This window comes from Solanum stenotomum, chromosome 11 (assembly GCF_019186545.1).
Source record: "Solanum stenotomum isolate F172 chromosome 11, ASM1918654v1, whole genome shotgun sequence".
Taxonomy (NCBI): Eukaryota; Viridiplantae; Streptophyta; class Magnoliopsida; order Solanales; family Solanaceae; genus Solanum; species Solanum stenotomum.
The window spans coordinates 5,237,984-5,262,321 of NC_064292.1; the positions used below are offsets into that span (position 1 = coordinate 5,237,984).

The 24,338-nt window shown below is 33.6% G+C and overlaps 3 protein-coding genes across 3 annotated transcripts; 2 read left to right on the forward strand and 1 right to left on the reverse strand.

Moving 5' to 3' along the window:
- The first annotated feature begins 250 nt into the window (after nucleotides 1-250).
- Nucleotides 251-6,212, forward strand: LOC125843705 (probable pyridoxal 5'-phosphate synthase subunit PDX2). Its single transcript, XM_049522885.1, has 7 exons — nucleotides 251-490; nucleotides 570-697; nucleotides 1,984-2,071; nucleotides 4,065-4,138; nucleotides 4,607-4,798; nucleotides 5,525-5,622; nucleotides 5,898-6,212. Exons 1-7 carry the CDS (start codon nucleotides 439-441, stop codon nucleotides 6,019-6,021), a joined length of 756 nt encoding a protein of 251 aa, XP_049378842.1. The 5' UTR covers nucleotides 251-438; the 3' UTR covers nucleotides 6,022-6,212.
- Nucleotides 6,213-9,454: 3,242 nt separating this feature from the next.
- LOC125843696 (uncharacterized) lies at nucleotides 9,455-10,868 on the forward strand. Its single transcript, XM_049522872.1, has 2 exons — nucleotides 9,455-9,840; nucleotides 10,014-10,868. The coding sequence occupies exons 1-2, from the start codon at nucleotides 9,531-9,533 to the stop codon at nucleotides 10,730-10,732; spliced, it is 1,029 nt and encodes a 342-aa protein (XP_049378829.1). The 5' UTR covers nucleotides 9,455-9,530; the 3' UTR covers nucleotides 10,733-10,868.
- A 113-nt stretch (nucleotides 10,869-10,981) lies between these two features.
- On the reverse strand, nucleotides 10,982-18,040 carry LOC125843658 (beta-galactosidase 8). The gene is made up of 19 exons (XM_049522822.1): nucleotides 17,492-18,040; nucleotides 17,314-17,409; nucleotides 16,487-16,599; nucleotides 16,333-16,399; nucleotides 16,158-16,250; nucleotides 15,899-16,048; nucleotides 15,665-15,753; nucleotides 15,449-15,554; nucleotides 15,265-15,352; nucleotides 15,051-15,169; nucleotides 14,412-14,573; nucleotides 14,129-14,325; nucleotides 13,861-13,970; nucleotides 13,436-13,545; nucleotides 13,168-13,281; nucleotides 12,919-13,020; nucleotides 12,103-12,314; nucleotides 11,646-11,982; nucleotides 10,982-11,281 (listed from the first exon to the last, which is right to left on the reverse strand). Exons 1-19 carry the CDS (start codon nucleotides 17,675-17,677, stop codon nucleotides 11,174-11,176), a joined length of 2,559 nt encoding a protein of 852 aa, XP_049378779.1. The 5' UTR covers nucleotides 17,678-18,040; the 3' UTR covers nucleotides 10,982-11,173.
- Nucleotides 18,041-24,338: the final 6,298 nt, after the last annotated feature.

The window sequence follows — 24,338 nt, forward strand, 5'->3', positions numbered from 1 at the left end:
ATATGGTGCAATGAATAACGATGAAATCTTTGATGGAAATTGTTTATTCCAAATGGGTCTCGACATAAATTCAAATTAGTTTGAACTTTAATGTAAGTACAGAGTCACTGAATGAAAAACCAAAATAAAAAATAAAAAAATCATTCCAAAAAATATTACTCCCTCCGTTCCATTTTATGTGGCAACATTTTCTTTTTGGTCAGTCCCAAAAAGAATGTCACATTTCCATATACGGCAAATATTTANAAAGTGTGACGCAGGTGGCCGCCTCCTAGCCGCCAACAGATATTATCAGTGAAGCAAAAGCAAAACACTCACCAAATTCACCCTTTTTTCCAGTCCCTTAAACTCCTTAGCCGCAATTTGCTGTTTCAAGATTGTGTTTTTTTAGTACCCTTTTGTTGATTTTCATTGTTTCTTGATTTTGCAACTTGAAAAATGGTTGTGGGTGTTCTTGCTTTACAGGGTTCTTTCAATGAACACATAGCAGGTACCCTTTTTGTGCTTTTGATTGTGTAAATGTTTTGTGTTTGTTTGGGTGTTTCTTATGTGTTTTGTTTTTTTGATAGTTTTGAAAAGATTAGGAGTGAAAGGTGTGGAGGTGAGAAAGCCAGAGCAGTTGCTGAATGTTAGCTCCCTAATCATCCCTGGTGGAGAGAGCACCACCATGGCCAAGTTGGCTGAGCTCCACAATTTGGTAAGTCGTTTATAAGAATAGTACTGAATATGGTGTATTAGTAATGTTGTGATTAGTTATGCCGAGGTTATTGTTTATCTCACTCCAATGTGTTCATTGTATTAGTAATACAATAGTTTGTCATGCATTAGTTATACTGAATATGGTGTATATTAGTTATACACAAGACTGAAAATATCAAACAAAGGATTGTGACTAATACATGTATGATTTTACTCTTGTACATCCTACTAACGACCCTTTACTTGCTATTGATAGGCGAAAGGCGGGTCTCCTTGGCCTTTTTGGTTATTTATTGAACAAAGGTTATTTAGAAAATTGAAATTTTAAGTTTGTGTAGTAATAAATGTGAGATTTAGCAACTACGAAGTGGTGTAGTGGTAAGGTTGCGTAAACACCACCTTCCTTAGAGGGATTACACTGGCGATGAATAATATGATATTGTTGAAGCAGTGTTGTGGGATGGTTGCTGTCACACCATCCTTAACTAGCACGATTTCTGATTCCAACATGAGAATGGAGAACCATTCAATAGCAGCTCTTTATCCATTAGTGTGTCAGTGGCTTACGTTTGAACCTTCGGGGTGGCTCAGATGGTTTGGCTTGTGAATTCCATAATGGAGGTCTTAAGTTTGAATCTCATTGTCTACGACAGTAGGGGTTTGGCTTTTTGGGTTGAGCTCGTCGCAGAGAGATTGCCTAGTGCAGTTTACTTCTCCGGTGTGGTTTGAGGGCTATTGCATAGGAGTGCGGCATACCCTGTGCGTGCCCAAAGGGTAGTGGTTGCGGGTTCCCTTGTCAACAAAAAAAGAAGAAGAAGCCTGTTAGATTTAGGGGAATTGGTGTTTTAGCGAATTCACATTACATGCCCCAACTAGTTTGAGATTGGGGATTAGTAGAGTGATTGCTTGTTGCCCTTGACAAACTAATGAATTATTACTGTTGAATTTGTTTTTGTGGAGCATCATGAGAAGTGCTAAGCATGAAAGGTTGAACTTTGCTAAGTTAAAGTTAGATATTCAGAAAAATAACATAAAAGGATTGCATTTTGTGTTGAAATCCTACTCACACATAGTGTGGCTTGTCTGTTAATTTTTTTCATTCATTTCTACTGTTATTACATAATAACATTTGTGATTTCACTAGTCGTTTGTTGTTGCATTGTTTCTTAGGGGTATCTTAGTATAAGTTTGGATGTATGGATGCATAATTGTACTAATTGGTGATAGTTACTATGTTTGGTATAACTTTTGTCCATGTTAGCCTGATCGTGTTTCTAATTGCAGTTCCCTGCTCTGCGTGAGTTTGTACAAATGGGGAAGCCAGTTTGGGGGACCTGTGCAGGGCTCATTTTCTTGGCAAATAGAGCCACTGGTGAGTGTTTAACTCGATATCTTGCTGTACAGTTTAGGGCAATCTTTGCAGAGTCCTTGTTGCTTATCTTCTTAGTTATCTTATAATGCCAGATTTCGAGGTCGTATTTTTGTTTTTTCACGGTCTATTTAATAGCCAATTTGCGTGTATGTAGGTTTGAAATTGGTATGCATTTTCTATTTATCATAGGAAGGGGAGCCTTGGTGTAACTGCTAAAGTTGCTATCATGTGACCAGGAGGTCACGGGTTCAAATCATGGAGACGGCCTTCTGCAGAATTGCAGGGTAAGGCTGCGAACAATAGACCCTTGTGGTCTGGCCCTTCCCTGGACCCCATGCAAAGAGCTTTAGTGCACTGCGCTGCCCTACCCTTTCTATAAACCATAGGAATTGCATTCTATGAGTAAACAGAGCTTTAGTCAAGGATACTTGTCTCTTCCTTAAAGATCCCACATCCTTTCTGTTCTTTGTTTTAATATCACATGAGAGCCATTTGATCTGGGCTAACTCTACTTGATCAACAGCCTTCAGTCACCAGCCATCTGTCTTTCCACCTTGAGAAGCAAATGATGTCATAATATAATCATCCTAATGGACTCCGAGGTTGCATTTAAGAATATAGGAGTAAAAATGTTAACTATATTAAATTTTCTCTAAAGTCGATAATAGTATATATTTTTTGTTAAAAGATGAATTCTGAATGTATCAAACGACAAAAGACTCATGTCACTCTTTACTGTATTACGATACAACTTATGTTTGTTAGTACTGGAGAATATTCTAATCTCTCCTCTGGTAGCATGTGAGGATCTATATTGGTTACATATTCTAATATAAGAGGGCATATACTTGTCACCAGTTCTGATCGATGATCCATTACTATGTATTTCTGTTATTGCTAGACTTTCTAGGTAAGTAGTGGAGTTTGTTCCCCGCTTCCTTTGCTCCACTCGCACCAATTAAGAGTTTGAGATAGAAAGAAAGATTGATTTGTGGGCCATTAATCCCACTATCACTTTTAACGCAGATAATGGAAAGGTGAGCCGATATAGCACGCTTGTTCACCCATCCGATATAGCTACTGGATGAGTGAATTCTACTCAATAGAGAACACCGTTTGTGAACTTTTATTTTTCATTTCGTCATGTCAAATATTCACATTAAGCTTTTACTCTTAAAGCTAAAACATTGCCGCATCTACTGATCTCAATAACATTAGGCAATTAATCTAAAGGCACCTATGAGTCTCACAAATTTTGAGAAGTTGTCGTCTCACGTTGCAGGTTGTGTGGGACACAAATTAGGTACTAGGTTAGTAGGTAGTAGAGTGTTGTATTGCTTATCCTTCCATACTAGTAGTCATAGTATTCGCCTGTAGATTCTTGTCCTTTGATTTCTGTTACTATCTATTGACTCTTATTAGTATTTGCCTATGATTTCTTATCCTTCGATTTGTTTAGGACACGAATTAGTGCACTAGTTTGTTGTAGTTATTGTACCTTTTTTCAGAATGCGTTGTCATGCTTTCTCAGTACTTTGCCATGATCTCTTCATTTCCACTTCTTCTTTTTTTGATATGCTTTCCCTTAGCCAAGGGTCTATCAGAAACAACTCTCTACCTCCCAAGGTAGGGGTAAAGTTTGTGTTCACTCTACCCTCCCCAGACCCACTCATGGGATTACACTGGGTATCTTCTTCTTGTTGTCTTAATTTTGCTGCATCTACTGATCTCAACAACATTAGGCAATTAATCTGTAGACACCTATGATTTCACAAATTTTGAGAATTTGTTGTTTCTCCTTTTTCTCGGGGTTATTAATTTTGCTTCACTGTTCTAGTTACTTGTAGAGCACCCTCTCCACTTATCCAGAATAATATAAAGCTCACTTTGTCTGGACTAGTAATCACAAACTCTTTTTGATGAACCTTCTTACTATTTTTTACCATATTGAGGCGAAATATCTTACCACACATTTTGTGGCGTCTCTTCTCAGGGCAGAAAACCGGAGGACAGAAACTAATTGGAGGCCTTGATTGTACTGTACACCGAAACTTTTTTGGAAGCCAGGTAAACGAGCAGTTCCTCCTCAACATCTTAATAGATTAGCAAGAAAGGAAGAAATTCATTTGCATAGATAAGCAAACACTCGTTCTATGTTTATTAGTTATTAGGGAGGCGGGGAACATTACTTTTAAAAATAGAAGAAAAAAAGAGGGAAGCAGGGGTGAGCGAGGCACGCTTATGGGTTTTGTTTTCAAGTTAAAGACATTTTCTACATAAGGTTCCCGTCCCTTGATAAGTAGCATGCAACCGAAGTAGTTAACGACTTAACGGTCTATCTATAACTAAGAGCTTTTGCAAACACCATAAGATAGATAGCCACACACATTTTTTATTTTTTTTATATGATGATGGAGTTGTGGTTGTTATAGCAAACTAGTGAAGAAGTGCTCAATTTTGATGAATGAGTTGGAGTTGGTTTGTGTTATTAACTACAGTATGCTAATGTAGCTTTTTAATTGTCAAATTGAACAGATTCAAAGCTTTGAGACAGAACTTCCTATTCCTCAAGTTGTAGCTGAAGAAGGTGGTCCTCCAAGTTTTCGTGCTGTTTTCATCCGTGCTCCGGCAATCCTTGATGTAGGACCTGACGTTGAAGTATTGGCAGACATTCCTCTATCAGCCATAGAAACTATTAATTCCAATCCTGCTATTCTGAAGGAAGAGGTTTACTTTGTCCTTCTGTCCATCTAGTGTCTTAACTGCAATATAGATGTGCCTCATAAAAAATAAAGGCATAACACATGAACAAATGCTCAAACTTGGCCTCATCTAGCAGGCAAGTAAGCACTCCAACTTTGAGTATGCACACCTAGACACCTCAACATGGTCTCAACTTACAACTAACGCTCCAACTCATCCCCGCTGTGTCTTGTGGACATCTGACGTTGGCGTGGCACATAATTTTGGAGGTGTCTAGATGATCAGTTGTAAGTTGGAGTGTTTATCTAGCACAGTGGAGACGAGTTGAGGTGTCTAGATGTACATACTCAAAGTTAGAGTGCTTACATACCAATTGAGACCAAGTTTGAATGTGTTTATATATTATGCTTTTCCTAAAAGTTGGTGCATGTGTAAAGAATTTTTGTTTTCTATCGCTTCTACATGTGTCAAAAGATTACACTAGCGAGTAAGACTTGGTGGCCTGTTTTGCGATTGGAAAACAATGAATGTGATAACACACTAGTGCACTACAAGTTAGTTCACAAACTCTGATTAAACCAAGTCTAACTCGTCGTGAAGGAGGAATATTGATTACAATAAACTAAGTCCCGGTCAATTAACAATATATTTTTCACCCTTCATCAGTTATCGTAATGCAACTTAATCTTTTACTTCCCCATTTGTTTTGCATATCAGGTCAGTGTCATATGATATCTTTTGATGCTTCAGGATTCTACCGAGTCTGGAAAGAAAGTAATTGTTGCTGTAAAGCAAGGGAACTTACTAGCTACTGCTTTTCATCCCGAATTAACTGCAGATACTCGATGGTATGTTTCTTCTGCAACTAGTATGAATGTTATCTACTACGTAAGGGGCATTATGTACTACTATTACAACTTCACTTTATCACGAACCCCTAGATCCATGAAATTAGATGTTCTGTTCCTATGACCTATGGTGCTGGTTCGTTAAGAGAGAACCCATTTTTAACAGATTATGGGAGAGGGTGGTTTGTACGCAGTCTTATCTCCCCTACCTTGAGAAAGTTGATAGTCTGTTTCCTATAGACCTTGGGCTCAAGTAACATCACTTTGTTTTACAGGCACAGTTATTTCTTGAAGATGGTGCCTGAAATCGAAGAAGGAACTTCTGATATTGTGTCAACATCCACCTCAAATCAAAGCTTCGGAGCGCGTTCAACTATTGATTTTCCCATATACCAATAGCAGAAAAAAAAAAATGGTTGAAAGAAATGCAGATCATATTAAAAGGTCAAATGGCTACTCATTGACATTGTTATGTTTTTATTTTTGCTAATTTTCATTTGCTTATCATACATTCTAAATGTTGTTCATCCTAAACATGAAATGTTGAATGCCATTCATTGTTGTACATAATAGTAAAGTATTTTCTCTCACACCCCTCATATACAACAATAATTACGCTTCAATCCCATACAAGTTGGGGTCTGCTAGTCCCTGACACCTAGGTGGCAACGCGATGGAATCCTTTGTTTATTTTTTCGTTACATTTGGGTGCGAACGAAATGCTTAGATGGACATGTTACAATCATGTCCAATGAAATATGATATGTATTAATAGGATTTATCATGAATTAACAAATTTTAGTTATCTGTCAGCCTATCATAACTCTCCTTTATAAGACCGGCACACAAGTACTTCAAGTTGTTTCGATATCTCAGGACTTGTAAATTTGGAGGACGTTATCGATTCAAATAACTACATTGTAAATGTTAATATTGTTGTTATGTTTGAAGGGAAAATGTTCAAATTTGTCCTTGTACGGTCTGAAAGTACTCGATTTTACCTTCTATTACATTTTTAGTCCACTCTTATTCCTGTCGTTGGCAAATTGTTTATATTCGTTCTAACACATAAAAGGTTTGAGCTAAAACTATCGATTTTTCTAATCCTGGAAAAATCATAGATATGTTTATGAATATGTCTTATAATCGAATACTCAATATCGGGTGAAAAATGAAAAAAAAATAATCTACGTTTTTAGTTAGCAACAACTCCTCCCCCCCACCACCACAAACCAAACTCATCATATGGGGTGCATGGATTGGGGTTATTAAATATTGAAAAAAAGAAGTAGAAAAGAAGCAAATTATTTAATTGGAAGAGTAATTTAAAAGCATTAAGCTGCTGACTTTTGTAGTTTTTTAAGGATCTGAACCACAGCTTTTCAGATCTCAAAAAATAAAAATATGACTACTATATGGTGTCATAATTATTAAATTTAAGGGTTAATTACATTTTTAGTTCCTTAATTATTGGTAATTTCTAATTCAATCCTTATAATATATGATTAAATATATTTAACCTTTCATTACTCGAAATATGCACTTTCAATCCGTTTATTGAAAATATTCATAAATTTTTAGAATTATAAATTATTTTATCATTTAATTACCCATTTATTGTATTAAGTTTGCAGTGTTATTGTATATTTGAGGGTAACATATTCCTTACATAAAGGGACTAAAAGCGTACAATTTGATTAATTGAAGGTTAAATGTATTGAGTCGTATATTACAAGAACTAAAATCATAATTTAATAGTAACTGAGGGACTAAAGTGCTAATATCCCTAAAATTTAATTTTAAAAACTTTAGTCTAATAGTTTCATAATTATGTTAATTTTATTATTTAATGTACTCTTAATGCTTCTTAGATTTTTGAGATCCAATGCCATAAAAATAAAAATAATATTTGTTACTACGTGATTTTTACGACCATTAATTTGCCTTTGACTTCCTTCCATGTGAAGTTATGTTGCATTTAAGTTTTTTTTTTTTTCCCTTTTGACATTCAAGAAAATTATTTCTTTATTATTACTTTAACAATTTTTATTTTCCAGCAGAGCACAATATTGTTTTTTACTTTAAATTTCTTTCCCATTTAGAAACTACTAGTTGATATGGGGTCGGCTGAAAAAAATGATTTCTATTTATTTTTTAATTTAACCGCTCGATATTTGAAATCTATTGATCTGGCTAAATCAGATTTATATAAACCAACTAAGGAGAGGTGAGGCAGGAGAAAGGTGGCAAATTTCACTTTTCGAGTCAGTAATTAGAATTTTACCACGGATTCAATGCACAAATTTGCTATATTTAGTGGTTTGTTAACGTGAAAATAAAATTTAGACAAAAATATCCTAGCTGAAACATGAAAAATCTCCATTTTTTTAATCTAGAGTTTGAACATTTATCGATTTGAACTCCAAGAGTTTGAACTACATTCGTAACTCCATGAATTTTTCAAACTCAATCACATATTGTGCTAGAGTTTGAATTACCAAAGCTTCGAGCTCTAGCTAGAACCCTATGCTAAAATTGTTCACTAAAAGATAGCTTCATTCTCATAGTTCAAATTCGAAAGTTCTAATTAAAAGTAAATGGATACTTATCACTCAATCATAATCTTTGTCGATTTATGAAATAACTCCAAATGGAAAACTAATGTCACAATCACTAAAAGCACAAAGGGATTATTGAACTATTGTACATTAAGCAAGTGCTGGCCATGCATAAACAAGTTTTTAGAATGTTTCCATAGTCAAAGATTTGTCTTCAAACAAACTCTTATATGTTACTTGTTTTTCTTCTCTAATTTGGAACCTTTATACAATAAAGTTTTATTTGAAAGTTTGCATAAGCAAAAAAAAAGTAATCCAGTACAAAGTTTCACATCTAAAACAATGTTCTATTTGGAATATATAAATAATTATAATCTATAACATTTGACCTCTAATACTCCTTCAAATCCATTTTAGTTATCGTGCTTACTAAAACTAATTGATCCAAAATAATTGTCATTCTAAAAAATCAAGAATATTACAATAATTATTAATTTTCTTTTAGCTGATTTTTTTTTCTTAAGGAACATGTAAAAGAAAAATATGACAAGTAAAATGAATCGGAGAGATCATAGTATAAATTTACAAGGGAGAGGTATTGAAAACACCCCTAAACTTGGCGCAAATTATTAGTCTCGTCCTCGAACTATTGTCAGCCTTAAAAACACTCTTTTACTTGACTAACTAAACTTAGATACACCCTAAACCGAGATGAGTGTTGGAAACACTCCTAAACTTGACGAGAATTTAGGAGGTGTATTTCACTCATGTTGCAAGATCGGGGGTGTATTTAAGTTCAGTTAATCAAGTAAATGAATGTTTTTAAGATTGTCAATATAGTTCGGGGATGAAACTAACAATTCTCACCGAGTTTAGGGCTGTTTTCAATAGTTTTCTCAATCTACCTCAAGGCATGGAAAATTTAATGCCAAACAAAACCATAACTTGTCATGGGCGGATGCAACCATTTAGCTGCGGATTCATCTGAACTAATATTACTTTCAACGCGTAACACAAATTTATATATAAGAATCTACTGAAATCGGCGACCTCAGAGAGCTTAAATCTTAAATACCCCCCGTTAATCTTTATTAATTATATCTATATCCACCATTCATTTGGTAAAACTCATAGCACATTGCATATTGTGCAACATTAGTTGTTTCATCATGTGCATGAAGCTAAAAAATCCATGAATTAAGCCTTACTTTAAGTCCAAACACCAATTTCTAAACATATATATAGCAACCCTATCAACTCTTGTTCCATCCATAAGTGTTATTTTTCTGTCTAAATAGCAAACAAACAAACAAAAAAACAGAAAAAATATCAACAACAGTCATAGTAGAGATGGATAAGAGAAACTTGTGCCTAATAGTGACTCTGCTACTCTTATCCATCTTTTCACAAGTAACCATTGCTGATCAACCAGAAGGCAAAGGTAAGGAGGTGAATGCAGTTGCTCCGAATCCCGGTTATGTTGCATTGGATCCATTGCCAGGTACGGGGCAAGAACGTGCGTTCTGCACCGTTCAGGGAGTTTGTTACTACAGAACTCTTACCTGTCCAACAGAGTGTCCTCAAAGGAAGCCTAAACAGAACAAGAAGCAGAAGGGATGCTATATTGATTGCAGCAGCAAGTGTGAAGCAACTTGCAAGTGTAAGCACTATATGCTCATTCTCTTTAGTTTTAGACCACAAAATTAAAAGTGTCTGTCTAAATGAACGTATGAAACGACACGAGTATACTGTAGGACAAACTTGATACTGTTAAATGACACTGTTTTCTTGATGGCCCTCTAAATGAACTCAAAGTTTTCACTTCTTTGACAGGGAGACTACCTAGGTGTGATGGTTATGGTGCTCTATGCTACGATCCGAGATTTGTGGGTGGTGACGGGGTGATGTTCTACTTCCATGGAGCAAAGGATACCGACTTTGCCATTGTTTCAGATGACAACCTCCACATTAATGCACATCTAATTGGGACACGACCACAGGGAAGGAAGCGCGACTATACATGGGTTCAAACATTGTCAGTCAAGTTTGACACCCATACATTAGTCGTAGGAGCAACGGAAGTGTCACATTGGGATGATAAGGTTGATGCTCTTATTGTACAGTGGAACGGTGAGACAGTTAATGTCCCAACAGATGGAGATGCAGAATGGAGTGTTAACACTGCTGAGAGATCAGTCGTGGTCGAAAGGACAGATGATCTCAACAGTGTGAGGGTCACAGTATCTGAACTGTTGCAATTAGATGTGAAGGTAGTACCCATTGGAGAAAAAGAAAACAAGGTTCACAACTATCAGCTACCAGCAGATGATGCTTTTGCTCACTTAGAGACACAATTTAAGTTTTTTAATCTATCTAAAGACGTCGAAGGAATTCTTGGCAAGACTTACCAGCCGGGATATGTTAGTCCAGTCAAGAGAGGGGTGCCGATGCCAATCATGGGTGGAGAAGACAAGTATCAGACACCATCACTCCATTCAGCTATCTGCAAGAAATGCAGGTTCCAAAGACCCTCAAGTGTGGCCTCAGCTTGATAATCTTGATAAAGATATTAACCAATAAGTGTATTGTGTATTGACTAAAATATTGCTATTAATCTGATTGTATTTGGATGTGTTACTAAATATGTGAATAAAGGATGCGAAAATCACGCAGAAATTTTCGAGTTTACTATGATGTATCAATCTATGAATGTGCAGGCTTATACTCTGCTTGATGGAAACATCCATGAGGCAACTTTTTTCTAAACAATAATCTCATCAAGTTGGAGAGCAAAGAAAAAATATTGAAGCTTTTTTTCTTTTATTATAATCTCATCAAATTGGTGAGGGAAGCCAAAGTGTTCTTCCTCTCCGAGACGTACAAGTAGCTAAACACTATCTTTCTGAAGCTGTAACTTAGTAATAGTTTATCTGACCTTCTACCACTTTTACACTTAGGAATGTGCCTTCTCGGTCCATTAGTTCCGTGAGGCATCATGTACAGGAAGCTTCTACAGCTAAACTTTTTGCGACTCCTTTACATGGCTCACCAAATACATTTATTGAAACTCCAAGACTACATCTTTTTGAGCCAATGCAAGCCTGCAAAGATGGTTGAATTGAAATTTGAGTAGAGGTATTTCAAACTGGATCTATCAGTTTAATTTCTATAGAGTGACGGGTCAAAAACACACTTAAAGTATCCTCCTACCCGGACTATTAGATGTTCACTTTTCCTACTGGAACTATCATCAACTATTTATCAAAACACACTTCAACTATCAGTTGTCCCCTTTTCCTACCTGAACTATCACCATCGTTCAGGTAGGAAAAGGGAACAACTGATAGTTGAGGTGTGTTTCGATAAATATTTGGTGATAGTTCAGTTAAAAACTCACACACCTTATAATTCAGGTATGAAGCTCAAGTAACTAGGATACTTAAGATAAAATAAACTGGATCTAACCTTCTTTACAATTGAAAGAGCATTGCTGCTACTGCATCGACCATGGATAAAGCTTCCGCATGCTCCTTGAGGAGTGCCAAAGCTTGCAAATTTGATTGAAGAGATGACTTGATTAGGATGAGGGCACTCAAGAGATAGAGTTGGCCCTGATTTCTTTCGTGCATCGTCTTCCGAAGCCCACATATCAATAGGAAGTGGATGAGCCTCAGATATTCTTGAGCATACACTTTGTATCTCTCTTGTTGCAAAAGACAGCTTCGTAGGATCCCCGCCCATTTCCTCAAACAACACTAAGACATTTCCACTGGATTTCAGCCATGAACGAGGAACATGGTATCTACAAAGTTTAAATATGAAAATTACATTCAAGATTGCTCAACTAGAATTGATATACCGAAACATTTCACCAGATACTCTCTGAAAACTTTTAAATACTTGAGATTTGCTAAATACTTACAGCAGTTGGGATGGTTTTCCACAATTTTTGAGACATTTGTTAGCATTGTATCCTCCTCTATAATTGCAGGTGTCAGTACAACCGTTATTTGGTGCAGTATAGGTAGGCCAAAATCGACCAATGCTTTGCCCATTCACCCATGCCTCACCCTTCCCCATTCCAGTAAAATCCATCGAAAGAGGGGTATCACCAGCAGGAGCATCAAAACTTGCCTAAATGAACAAAACTTGTAGTTTAGTTATGGACTAATCGAAAGATTTGGACAACTGTTACCTAATGATAGGTACTCACATACAAAGACAAGATTATATCAGTTCATTATAAGAGGCATATTGCTAACATACTGAACCAACAGTCATGAAAAGAATCCCGAGTTCTTTTATTGTCAACCTACTTTCAAGTAAAATATACGAGCAGATGAAACGAGTATTTTGATAATATTGCTCTACGATGTGTTCTTTTGATTTGAGTTCATCAACATTAGCCTATTATAACTAGTAAATATTAGGAACTTTGGCAAATCTGTTCTGATTCTATTAGCAAATCTGTCTGGAACATTTGTAGCCTATTCATTCCATCAAATAAAATCTTCAAACAAGGTTACATAACTGATGTGCAACAACAACAACATACCCAGCGTAAACTCACAAGTGGGGTCTGGAGAGAGTAGAGTGTGCGCAGACCTAACCCCTACCTTGAGAGGTAGAGAGGCTGCTTCCGATTGTCCTCAACTCAAGGAGGAGCATATCGAAAAGAAGCAAATGTCAAAATGTTCACATTTATCCTTAAATTGCACATATCTGAAACACATATTACCTTATACCATATTAATGGTTGGTTTGTAGGCAATTCAGTTTGTGACTTCCAAAGTGTAGAACCTCCACTAGATAAGCCCATTTCTTCTCCTTTCAATCCAACCTGACCAACAAAGTACACATGATAGGCAACGTCAATATGATTATCCTTCAGAATTAAAAACCTTATGCTACCAGAGATTTGTCGAAAATATAGAAGGAAATGAAAGATTGAAAATGGAATGACATCCTATGGACCTATTAACTTAACCTGATATGTCCACTGCTTCGATGAAAGATCAGTAGTAGAGCCATTTTTGAAACCTTTCAATTGCACTGGACCGGTAATCCCTGCTCCCTTGAGATCAAAGAATGCTCCGTAGTTCTGGAGTCAATATCAGGTGTGTATTAGATCATGCTTCTAAAATGGCAGTTATAACAATGTGAAGTTTTTCATAGATAGTAAAAGTTAATAATCAGGGACCAAAAGAATATATGGCAGATAACAAATCTTAGACAGGATAAATGAAAATTCAAACCTGAAGTCCCACAGTCGCACTCAACAGGTCGATTTTGTTTACTCCGGGCACAAGGGTGACTGGAACTTCAATCGTAAAGTTAGAATGTCCACTGTTTCCTTTTCCACTTCCTACAAACAATCACAAAGTTTATGCAAAATGTTAAGCATTGTAAGAACAACTTGTCACAGTAAAACTTACTTTAAAGGGCAGTGAAAATCATATATAGTGCCTATTCCACTATCTATTGCTCCAACAAGGATGAATTATCTGCTGATTTCAGCAACCACAAGAGAAATGCTAAATACAATATCACCACTTAACATGCTTCGGCTACTTTTTTTGCTTTGGCACCTTGAATAGTCTTACTATAAATCATTGCAGTACACTTCTCATTGTCTTGGGTAATTAACAGGTAGTCATCAAGCATCATTTATTTCCGTTACCTGATAGCTTTCCATTAACGAAAGCATGAAGAACATGGCCAAGTGTTTTCACATGAAGTACCGTTGCGGATCCATCTTGAAGGAAAGGCTCATCATTTTTTATATTGACACTGGAAAAAAATAGAATTGATGTAAGAAAAGTGAACTTCAGAGCAGATGAGGATCATGCGTGCAAACAGAGAACACTATTATTCTCATAAAATGTTGCTGATTAGAAACTACAAAAGTGGAGCTGATGCAATTTGCTGTAGTATATTTCTGTTTTTACCTCAGGGAGTACCAGAGATAATCGCTTTTATCAGCTGTAGTATTTATCTGTTCCACCAACCCCATTCTTGTGAATGCATTTTCACTTGAGATGCCTACAGGCTCATTAACTGAAGTCCAACCTGATAGGGATGCGCCAGATGCATCAGCTTCCGAAGACTGAGTAACAAATGTTGAGATGGTTGATACAGAATTAATCTGTCACGGAGAAATGTAAAACCATTAGCTTGAGCTGCAACAACCACATATCTATGATTCAGACTAGACAAGATTATGAGCCAAACCTTTGCAGTATTAAAAGCAACATTCTTGCAGTCAGGTAAAATGCTGACAGACCATGGAGGTAAATGATATGAGTTTCCATTGAAGCTCACAGCCGCATCAGATTGCGTAGCAGTATTGGCGAGAAATGCAGCACACTGTGAATCAGTTTTATAAACACTGGCCTGAAATAAGAAAAGATGTTGTGGTTTATAATGTGAAGCTCTCCTTACAAAAGTAATGATATCTGTACAATTCCTTCTTCTCTTTTTCTCTGTGTTGTTTTTAAGTGAAATATACGAAATAACAAAGAAGGTGAAGAAGGCAAAATGAAAAAGAGACGGGATGGTTCAAGGATGTTTGTTATACTACCGCTGAGTCCTGACTTCTAAAGCCATTAGTAGTATGGCATGCTTAGACAATCCTTTTTAGGATCATTTGGGCGGCAATAGGTTTGAATATACAGTGAAACTCAGATATGCTAGCATCAGCAGCTTATGATCTGGTAGACTGGCAGTCTTACAATACAATACACGCCACAACAAATTCTAAACTTGTTGAACCATTGGTCAAATTGCATTACTATTTTAGAAGAAGCAACTGAAAAATTCTTCACGAGTGATTGGAAGTACAGTTTTCGTGTTAGACAAAGGTAAATATACCTCTATAGTAGAGCCCAGAGAAGTGATGTTTGGATCAGTTGCCACCATTGCAGCCTCACAAAGTTTTATGGCTTTATGGAGATCTTTCAAGTGACCCCATTTTGGTTGTCTTATAAGCCCTGCATTTCGCAATGGAGATTTTCACCTAAGTGAAATGATAAGCCCATAACAAGCTAGGGAAATCAAGATTGGTCAAGAGGGAGAGGAACCATACCATACTCATCTAAAGGAGCATCATAGTCATAGCTAGTTGCAATAAACGGTCCACCACTGGTTCGGCCAAAGTTAGTTCCCCCGTGGTACTGTCCGAAAGCAGTAAATATCATTTATAAGACTTAGTTCAGCTGTCAACTGTCATTACAGGCAGGGAACTATAAATCAAGACACTCATATAATACCATGTAATAGTTCTGGAAGGTTCCGCCTCGCTGGAAAAATCGAGCCACAGCAAAAGCAATGTCTTCCACAGGTCTGTAAGGGACAGGACCACCAAAAGATAGAAACCTATCTTCCAAACAATTCAAAAAAGTGGAATTGTAAGAGAAACTTGGGATATTTTGAATAGCACCAGCTATGATCTGTTTATTAAAGAACTAAAAACCCAAATGCCTTACCATCCGGTCCAATTCTCAGTCCACATCTTGGGTGTTTTATCGGAATTTTGCTTGAATTGGTCACAATAAAATCCATTGCAAGTGTTAATCTGTCATTATCGCAGCACACACAGAAAGTTAATAACTACCTTAGTGGCAATCTGTACAAATTGTCAAAAAAGTTGGATAGTCTACAGGGGTTCTCAAGGTGTTTTTCAATCACTTAAACACAAGGTGGAGATATGAAAAACTCACAACGGAAGGAGGGGCATCTGGTTGCTGACACATAACCCATGGCACTCCTGTATCCAAAGCCGTAGCCATTGATGCTGCCCAGTTCACATAAGGTTTGGCACGAGGACCATAACGAGACTCAATATCACCATTGCCATACTCATTTTCTATCTGCTTGGTCAACAAAGCATCTTTAGTACTCAAAACAATAACAAAGAGCAACTAATATCAACTCGTTTCGTAGTACTCCGAATGTAGTAAATCACTATGAGAAGCTAACCTGAGACAAGATAACCGGCCCACCCTGGGATGCAAAAAGATTTTCTTGCTTGATCATGTCAACAATTTTAGTCGTGAATCGCTTCATTTCTGCCTGCAACATGAAGCCCTCATGTCAACGAACTCCAAAGCCAGTATCCCAAGGAAAAACTAATCAATAGCAAAAAAGGGAATACCTTGAATGGTTCATTGTCCGTTCGAAATTCAATTCCAGGAATGAAATGCAACCAAAGAGGAAACCCACTGTCTCAAAACATATCAAAACCATCAATTTATCAGTAAAGCAAAATCCATAATATTTGAAAAATAGCAAAAAGAGTATAGAGTTACCCATAGTTCCATTCTGCACAAACATAAGGCCCAATCCTTATATGAACAAATAAGCCAGCTTTCTCAACCAACTTCACAAAATTAATCAAATCTTTCCTTCCTTCAAAATCATACTGCAAATGTGTTCATCACATCAGTTCTTCCCATTTTCGTCGTGTTCATCACATAACAGGAAAACAACCTCATTACTTTATAAGTTCAATCAAGTTCTTGGAACTCGAAACAGTAAAAATCTACGTTGGACTCTTCAAAAATGCGGTCGGTGCAATAGGATCCTCCAAAAGTTGTGCATTTTCTGAGGATCCTAGCCTGGTGCGACAACATTCTTGGAAAGTCTGAGCAACATAGGTAAAAATGGAAACTTTCCACACTCATTTTTGTCTAGCTCAAGATTCCTAACTTTATTAAAAGGAAAACAACTCATTACTTTATTTGCTCAATCAAAACTTAAAAGTAGGAACATTTCCATTCTTTCCTATTCTTGGCACATAACTGAAGCAAAGAATAGCAACAACACTCATAGTCGAAGTCAGGATTTGAAGCTTATGGAACAGAATTTTCACTAAGATGGTTCAAAATATGAAGTCAAACATGGTTCAACACCTACTACATATACATAAAACATCATTTCAATCATATTTAATCATATATAAACAGTATAATTTTTCACCCAATGAGAGTTCAGATGAACCCCTCGGCCTCAACTAGCTCCGCCCCAGAGTCAACTACAACAACAACAACAATCTACTGTAATCCCACGAGTAGTGTCTTGGGGAGGATAGTATATACACAGACCTTATCCCGATCAACAACAGAGCTGAAATTACCTGATTTCGAACAGGTTCATGAAGGTTCCAGAAAACATAAGTCTCTATAACATCCAATCCTCCATCTTTTGATTTTTGTATAAGGTCTGGCCACATCTGCATTAACACAAACAATAGATTAAAAAAATATTTTAAAAATCATTTTTTTTTGTATTTTGAGAAAAAAAAAAAAACTCACATCAGGAGTACTCCGAGGATAATGTATTGAACCGGAGATCAAAACTCTTCTCTTTCCGTCAATAACCAATGCCCGGTGATCATACGTCACACTAGCGGCAAATGACGTCATCACCAAACAATGCAAGAAAACCACTCCAAACACTAACATTATAACTGATAAACAATACCCACTTCTTCTTTCCATTTTCCGGCCAAAATCCTTGATTTTTCGATCAACTAATACAAAAAATTCCCAAAATTATTTATACCCAAAACAATGTACAGAGTAATTCTTTGTTAGAAACAGAGCTTTTTGGTTTTTTTTTTTTTGCTTTTTTGCTTTTACGGTTGTTTGCTTAAAAGTATGAAAACTGAAAAGGGAATCAAAATGTTAAGGATGAAGATGAAGTTATCATAAGCCGGAGACGACACGACAACTAATAATGTCAAAAAAAAAATTAAAATTAATTATAATAATGACGTTGTCATCGTCGTTTTGTTCATCATTTTTCTGCAGTACTGGACGGCTTTATACTGATGATGATGAGTTTTTTTCAATGCATATGAATTATAAATTATACAGATAAGTATTTTTGTTTTTTCAATGAAATAAATACAGAGTATTTAGTATTGTCGGCTCAAAACACTAAAAGCAAGCAGACATTTTTGCCATTTCTGGGTATTATATAAGAAAATGTATAAAACAGAGTAATATTCTTGCACGAAAAGTGAAAATATATGTTACCGCTGATTCTGCTAACAGAACGAAAAAGGGTAGTTCGGTGTATTAAAGCTTCCTAATTATAAGGGACTATTGTCGGATATAATAAACAGAAACGTTCAATAATGATGAATATGGATTATGGTGAAATAATTTGAAATTTCTTGATATTCTTTTTCCTGGTTCGAGATTCCTTGTTCAGGAGATTTTGAATTTAATCGTATTTCAATATGAATATATATAGTATAATCAAAAAAGAGGTTTAAGTCATCACTTTCAATCGGATAAATTTTTTTTTTGTTTTTATCGTTTGTAATGTGAGGTGAATATGTATAATCAAGAAAGAGGTTTAAGTCATCACTTTCAATTGGATAGAGGATTTTTTTTTTTTTGTTTTACCGTTTGTAATGTGAGGTGAAAATTGAGAATGGCGTGGTAATTTCTTTGGTAGGTAGACATTAGTAGTTGTGAAGTAAATAGTGGTTTGCAGGTTAAAGCGTGTGACCATTTTATTTAAATTGTTTGATTTATGTGGAATTTTTTTTTTAACATGAGTGACGGTGAGATTGATCTCAAGATCTTTGCATATCATGTTGAAGTGTCATCTCATCTAAAAACTTAAGTTATTAGACAGTATATTTATTACTCCCTCTGTCTCAATTTATGTGACTTACTTTTATTTTTAGTTAGTACAAAAAAAGAATGACAATAATTTAACTATAAAATGTTTATTTTACCTTTAATGAAATGATTTACAATCACGTAAATTTCTATCATTCATTTTGGACCACAAGTTTTAAAAGTTTTTCTTTCTTTCTTAAATTTCGTGCTGAGTCAAACTACCTCGCATAAAATGATACGGAGGGAGTATTTGATAATATTTTCAACAATTAATTTAAATTTTGTATAATATAGTATAATTTACTAAAATTAAAAAGAAAATTAATTTCTACTAAAAGAAATTTCAATTCTCCCTATTCAAATTTGAAAATTTGAGATCCCTAATTATACATGTTATAGTTAAAATGAGTATACGGAGAAGTTATTTTTAAAAATTTTTCATGAGTTTATTTTTTTATATTTTGAAAATTTTGATTCCGACACAAAAAATAAATAGTTAAATCATAAATGTGTGTGCTATTTTTGTTGTTGTCAGTTTCCGTTTTACATACTTTCACTTCACGTGAAAAGGACGATGAAACTTTATCAGGTAGATGAGAAAAATTGTGTGTCACACCGTTAGTGAAGTATTTGCCGTTTCAAGTGATTTTATGAGTTCTTTTTTTATTTCCGATGAAAATTCTATCTTTGTCATTAATGATAGAACAATAAATATCTTTCTTTATTTAATTAGAGATTTGGATTCGAATTGTTAAATTGTATTCAATGAAAAATACTTTTATCATAAAATAATTTTTTTATAATATAAATTTATATAAAATATAATTCAACCTATAATATCGAATATCATATGAAAAAAGAACTATACGTATTCTTTTGTTAAAGTATACAGAGACTTTACTCAAGTTATAATTGTGCATTTTTTTCATAAGACAGGAAGTTTGTTAATACTACTAATATTTATAGAATCTTTTTTTTTTTAATCAAAATATTTATAGAATCAAATAGGGAAAAAGTGGTAGACAAATTCTTACCAAGCAATCCCAATCCCAACTCCTTTTTGCCTTTTTCCATTTTTTTTTTAAAAAAAAAATAAAAAAAATATATAACAATAATAATAATAATATACTTAGGATAATTTTACATCAGAAATGTGGAGAGGATGGATAGTCTTACACCTATCTCGTTAAGAAGTGGGAAAATTTAAATCATAAGTCGCTCAATATATTCGTTCAAATTTGATTAGTTATTGATCCATTTATTTATTAGATTGGTTTATTTCAGTTCATTAAAATTAACGCCATCTCAAATTGATTTATGAGAAATTTATCAAATAATTATTTTGTTTAGTTTAATATGTTATATAAAACCATATATAAAGAAAAATAATATTTTATTAAATACTTAAAAATAAATAAAATAATTAATACTAGTAAAAATGTACGATTGGATTTTACCTCTCTTTTTATTTCCTTTCATTTCAATTCAAATAATTTCGAGTAAATTAATAATCTACTTAATTTAATCTGCTCAAATTTAATTAAACTCGCCCATTTATTTTTATAAATGAAGAGAATCCCAAGATTTGGTTTTTAATTTTGAATTAAAAGGTGTAAACGTGTAACATAGATAGTGCATATAATTACAGAAACATATTATTTTTTGATTAAGGTTGATTACATTATTAGTGCTTTTTGACTTATGTTCCAACCTTATTAAATAATATATTTTGAAAAATAATATATAATTAAACATAGTGTTGGTAAATAGCACCCAAAGTTGTCGGTGGAGTAATAAATTTTAAAAATGCCAATTTATTTAATTTGTTCCAACATTTAGTAATTGGTAGGGACTCCACACACATATTACCTACTCTTCCCACTATAAAGTGTTCTATTTTTCTTTCTATACGTGGTATCTATTTTAAAATTCGATTATTTTATTTTCTTTTTTCATAAGATATCTGTTTAATACTCAATTTATTTAAATTTACGTTAAAAAAATTCATATTAAGGTAAAGTATTATACACCTGAGATTTATTTTTTTGCACTTGATTAAATCATGTATTTTATTATGGTTATAAGTCAAATAAAGCATTTTTAACTTTAGAAGTATGTCCACGTTTAGACATCTCAATTTGTTTATAAAATGTTCATTAATATCGATTGTCCACCAGACACAACAAAAATGAATTAGAATATTAAGTTGTTAGCTGATACCAAATTATGATATTTTGATGTATACTTTCAAAATTAAAGTCCTCGCATATAAATTTAAAAATTCTGAATTCGACTACAATAAGTCATTTGAAACAGTGGTGTCATGAATATGGATCAATCAATACGAGTTGTGGTGCAATGGTGAGACTGTTTCACCTTTAATTAAACGTCTCAAATTCGAATTCTAGATATGGAGAAAATTTTGTTGGAAGCATCACCTTCGAATGAGCCCTGCAAAACGTGATTCGAATTTAGTCGAAGCTTTAATATAGGCTCCAAACACCGAGCGAGAAAAATAATGGAATATGGACCAAGGGGGTCACCTTCAATGTGCCGTGCAGTCATGCAATAATAGAGCTAATAGCTATCACTAATTAATTGCATTGTCCATTTCACTTTGAATGCTATTCCAATCTTTCATTATTTTTCCATTTCATTTGAGTTTGGTAATAAATATCATTTGCATGGTCTTGTGAAATTTAGTAGAACGATAATAATATATCCGATATAATTTTATAAATAAAATTTAGAAAAGATAATATATATATATACTTAAACTTTACTTCTATTTTTACTCAATCGTGAGGTATATATAATATATTCAAACGTATAATCATTTTACACTATTGATTATATTATATTAGTTAAAATTTATAAGAAAATAAAAATTATTATTCCTTCTATTCGAATTTATGTTGCGTTGTTTAAATTTTGAGAATCAATTTTTTAATGTTAATTGTGAGCTAATTGAATATATATGGAGCTTGTAAGTTTTTAAAAAATAAAATTTATCTATTTAATAATAATTAAAAGTACTATAAACTAAATTATATAATTGACAATTCAAAATATTTAAAAAATATATGAAAAAATATAATAAAAAAAAACTTATTTTGACTTTCGAATTCAAACAATGCTATATAAATTATAACAGAGGGATCACAATAATTATTTTGTTATGGTCCTTGTTGTCCTTTTTATTTGCCGTATTTAAATTTTGTCCCTAACAAAGTTGTATAAATATAGCTTTTGAAAAAGTACACTCCTCAACAATTTTAAATTTCCGTCTAATAGTTGCTCATGTATTTTTTGAATTTTACTAACAAAACGTTAAAATTGTCATTTAATTATTGTAATAACTTACAAAATTTTAGATTATAATCTATCGTCTTCTCGTAAGTTTTTGAGTTTGTCCGAAATAAATCTTTAAACTATGATCTAAAATATTCATAAATTATTAAAAAAACAAATTATTTAATAAATAACTCTTAAAAAGTGACCACCGATAAAAATTTCTTATAAAAATCCCAATAAACAAAAACAAGCAAAATTGGGTTTAAAAATTAACTATTTTTCTAATTTTCACCTAATATTTTAATATCTGCATTAAAATTCAACTAAATCTGAATTCACGTTTAAGGGTAAAAATTAAAATTTAATTGAATCTGAATTCACGTTTAAGTGTGAAAATTTTGACTTTTGATGATTAAAAAGGGTTTAGTTTCTTCATTGAATTTTTATTTGTTACACTTTAATGAATTGCATGATTGGACTTTCCCACAATGAACCATCATTTTCATGATTAATTGTCCTTTCTTTTTCTTCTAATTGGTACAATTGTCCTCACCTTTCTATGAGCTGTTAGATTAGTTTAAATTATCAATATAATTATGAATGTCTTGACACTTTGAGATCTTTTAAAATCAATTTTATTTGCAGTGTAGCTACTTGGCAATATAATTATCACTATCATGGTCCATTTTGGCTCATGGATTGGGAATTGCACTCTTGGATAAAAATACAAAGAAAATGCAATCATAAATGAAATCATTTACAAGTAGTAAGTTTTGATAGTTAACTACTTTTAAGAAGTTAGGTCATTTTCTCAAAATACTCCAAAAATAGGTTTTATTTTATTTTATAGTATGGTGTTTGGTATCAGTATTAGGCTTCGACTAAATTAAAATTCACACATTGCATGACTCATTAATGAGATTGATGCTTCCAACATGACTTTCTTGGTATCTGTATCGAGCCTCAACTAAATCAAGATTCACGCATTGCGGGATTCATTTTAGGAGCACGCTTCCAGCATCTTTTCCTCCTTTCCTAGATGCTCGAATCCAAGAAGGCGAGAACTCTAATAAGGTGGAGCGATCCAAACTATTCCACCACAATCTATATTGATAAGTTTCACGTTCTTACTTATAGCTCTCTATTACACATATATAAGGAGTTAATAATAGTTATTATCTTAGAAAATATTTATCGACACAAATACGTTATTTGTAAGAAAAAAAAACTGATTTCCGACTCGATATTAATATCTACATTAGAGCTCAATTAAATTCAAATTTATGCATAAAGCTCATTTCTAAGGTCGATGTTCTTAATAAAAGTTTTTCTATTCTCAAATACTCAAACTCAAAATTTTCAATAAGTTGGTACACCTTATTAATAATAACTAGTGCATCAAATATGTCATATCTCACTAGTTAAGTTTTCTTCTATAAAACATGACAAAAACTATAATTACAATATAAAAATATCAAATATTCGTTTGTTGAATCCCAAACTCCAAAGCTAAAAGCAGACAAAAAAACTCTCAAGTCATTTTATTGAAAAACAACAAACAAGAAAAAAGAGGACATTTTTTGAAAAAAATAAAATAAATGTACGTGTATACTATTCACAAGTATGAACAGAAGAAAAGCCATGTGAAAAGGAATAGTAAAGTGGTCCTCATGATTTCTCATCAAAAATTCAAAATAAAATAAATCTATACTTTTTAATTAATTATATTGTTCTTAATAATATTGAACTTTGTAGAGCAGAAAAATCAACTAATAGCAATCAATTACAACTACTTTTTGATGATTTTTGACTATGTTGTTAATAATGAATTTTTTTTTTTAACAAGCTTGACTTTTAGAATTTATAAAGGATGAATTGATAGAGGTATAATATAAAGTCTCGTAAATTTTTAAATTTAATTATGTTAACTCAATTTTAATATCCGAATCAACTGATACTCACATCATTTCATCCATCTTATCATTTCGGAGCTAGGGCACAATGTTTTGATAGATTTTTTTTTCGTAAAAGAGAGGTATCATAAGCGAAATAGAATTAATAAAGGGGAGGTTGAAAAAAATTAAGTTGAGATGAGGTATCATGCGTGAAGATTTGAGTTACTACAATCAAGTTAAGTTTGTGAGTTATCCAATATGATAACTAGGATGAAATGCAAGTCGTGTCGATTTGCCATGACTTATATGCCTTCATTATAAAATATTTATTTTTT